At 49.7% G+C, this 2805-nt stretch overlaps 1 protein-coding gene across 1 annotated transcript; it reads left to right on the forward strand.

The window, feature by feature from the left end:
• Positions 1-2232: 2232 nt before the first annotated feature.
• Positions 2233-2805, forward strand: LOC128722376 (keratin, type I cytoskeletal 9-like). The gene has a single exon (XM_053816100.1). It carries the CDS (start codon positions 2233-2235, stop codon positions 2803-2805), a length of 573 nt encoding a protein of 190 aa, XP_053672075.1.

The following is a 2805-nucleotide window of genomic DNA, read 5'->3' on the forward strand; positions in this document are numbered from 1 at the left end:
AAGAAGCCGGATGCGAGAAGAAGCGTAATTTATTCCAACAAGGCGCCGGAAAAGCAAGTCCCCATTTTAGCCTCCATCGAGCGATCGAGCTCAGGGTAAACAACCGTAAACAATCCCACACTTGTCCCATCTCGATGTTGTCCATCGTTTAACGGGGAGGGGGAAATGCAATTTTTAAGGTGCCCGTGTTCCCCCGGTTATGCTCGGAAGCTTGGACCGCTGATATCTCAATCGGTCGAACCGGAGCTTTCGCTCGATATCAACTTCTCCGGCTTCTGTGGGGCTAGTTTCGATTCTTCTATTTTGCTCTCACTCTCTCGTTTTCTCTCGCTCTTTTTTTTTTTGATTTCTCGGTCCACTGAACCGAATGTGCCGATGAGTGATCCTTTTTGCCAACCGGAAGCGGTCGCACAGGGCAGCGGCCAGGGCGGAACCGGAAACATCCACCCGTGTCGGAAGTGGTTGAGCAATTGTTTCTGCATCCTTTGTGTGCCCAACGTGCGGCTTTAGCTGGGGCAGCCACCCCGTCAACACCAGCAGCCAGCAGCCGTACAAGGAACCGATCGATTGGATCGAACCACGTTGGTCCGTTTGTCGGTCGGACGAATGAAGAAGACCGCCAGGAGTGGGAGCGTGTCGGAAAAGCGAAAGGGTTCGGTGGGAGCGTAGGTGGGAAGCTAACGCCTCACACCCGAACGAATGAAAAAGTTATCACAAAATCCTACTCATCCGCCCGGCCCGGTGGATGGCGCCCGAGGATGGATGGATGATCGTGAGCCTAAACTAATCGAAAACTGTGATTAATTCTGTCGGAGTGTTTAGATTGAAAATAATGAGACATCGAACCGATCGAACCGCGACCGATAGCGAGGGTGGGAGGGACCAGAAACGAGTAATTAGATTTTTTTTTGTTCCACTTCCGGGCTTGTGGGGAGTTCGCATGGGAAAACGTGTGTGTGTCCTAACGGGAGGAGGTAAATTCATTTGCGTGATGAGGCGAGCTTTCGCCACGATGATGTGTGGGGAATGTTTTGCGTCGTTTGTGGCTAGACGCGCCCCGAAAGTTGACTATTTTTTTTTTTTTTCATTTGTATTTGTGTTTTTACTAGTTGCGTAAGTACGGTGTTCGCATTTAAAATCAAATACTTACGCAATGTGATAAATTTAATACAACAAGCTTGAAAAAAATGTTCAACAGGGCTTTGAGCTATTGAACTAACTTATGATGTATTAAATTATATCTTTTCAAGGGATGATTCTGTAAAGATATCTCGTTCATATTATTTGTTTTGTGGAAACGGTTGCAAGTCAATTATATCGCTTTAGTCGATCAATATCAATCAAAGTATGCCATTGAATAGAGCGCTTTTTGAAATAAGTATCATTAACCGTTGAACGTGCAAAAATCACCTGAAAAACAAGCAATACCAATTCTGTATGCGATGAAACAATATTGATACCTATTGGATCTTTTAAAAAAAACTATCTACAGCTCAAACTGAAGTTATATTTGCACAAGTGGAGCGAAATCATTCTATGGCCACCCACACGCGCATTTTATGATGATATTTTCAACTCCGTTGGCGTTAAAAGCAAACGCGTTTCTTCCAATGTCACAAAATCCCAAACCTTGAGCACAATATGAGACGTACCTTAGTTTGTGCTCTGAAGAAAAACAATCTCACCCCAACTGATCACCGATTCATTAGCGCCAGCCATGAATATTTACTAGTGCGTCGAAGCAGTTATTTGTCAATATGTCGCGCGCTCCAAACGCGATCCAAACACGTTTTACGGGGAATCTCAACGGCAGTTCGCGCTCGTACCGATAGAACGAAACGGTTCCATCACCTGCACGAAACCGGTTCCCTGTTCCGGCCCACACACATCCACCACGACGCCCTGGTCTGCGATGAGTCATCGCGCGCATCTCTCAAAAAACCGGAAGAAAATCCTTCCGCAAGCTGGCCACATCCACCTCGATCGGACGGACCACCGACCACCGATCGGTCAACGAACTGTCCGCACGAGACAAAACCCACCACCCAAGGTCAACCGGTGGTGTTGAGATCGCGACCGAAACGATCCGTCCATTTTGAGCGCTTTGGGGTGAGGTTTCGGGTCATACAAAAGTGCCGTTTCGCGAAACCAGCGAATCCAACACCCCTTCGATGGCACCTGTCAAGGTTAGCGGCAAGTTCCGCGAATTCAAAACGCCCGGCACGTATAAATATGGCCAGCCGGGCGCGGAACCGCCGTAGAGTGACCGGTACCGTGTTGTGGAAACGATTCGCCGAAGAAGCGCCAAAAATGCTGCGCACGTTCGTGATATTCTTCGCCATTGGGGTGACCCTGGCCGTGCCTATCCAGAACACACCCGGCGCGAGCAGTTCGGTGGAACCAACGCGACTAGCAGCAGTTTCGGTTGATCGTAAAGCTGGTCAGGAAGCGACCGCCTCGGAAGGACCGGTAGCGAACGACTCGGAAGCAGATCGCAACAAGCGCCACCTGGGTGGATTCGGTGGTATAGGCATCGGAGTGGGCCTGATCGGTGGTGGTGGGTTCGGTGGTGGCATCGATCCCTTCTACGGTGGGTACGGTGGCCCGTACGGTGGATATGGTGGCCATTATGGTGGCCACTATGGTGGATATGGTGGCCACTATGGCGATTACTTCGGTGGTCCGTTCGGTGGCGGCTTCGGTGGAGGACCGTACGGAGGTGGCTTTGGAGGACCTTACGGTGGATACGCAAATGGTTACCAGTACGGATACGGATCCGGCTACAGCAGTGGATTTTTCGGCTAG

Source organism: Anopheles nili, chromosome 2, assembly GCF_943737925.1.
Source record: "Anopheles nili chromosome 2, idAnoNiliSN_F5_01, whole genome shotgun sequence".
NCBI lineage: Eukaryota > Metazoa > Arthropoda > Insecta > Diptera > Culicidae > Anopheles > Anopheles nili.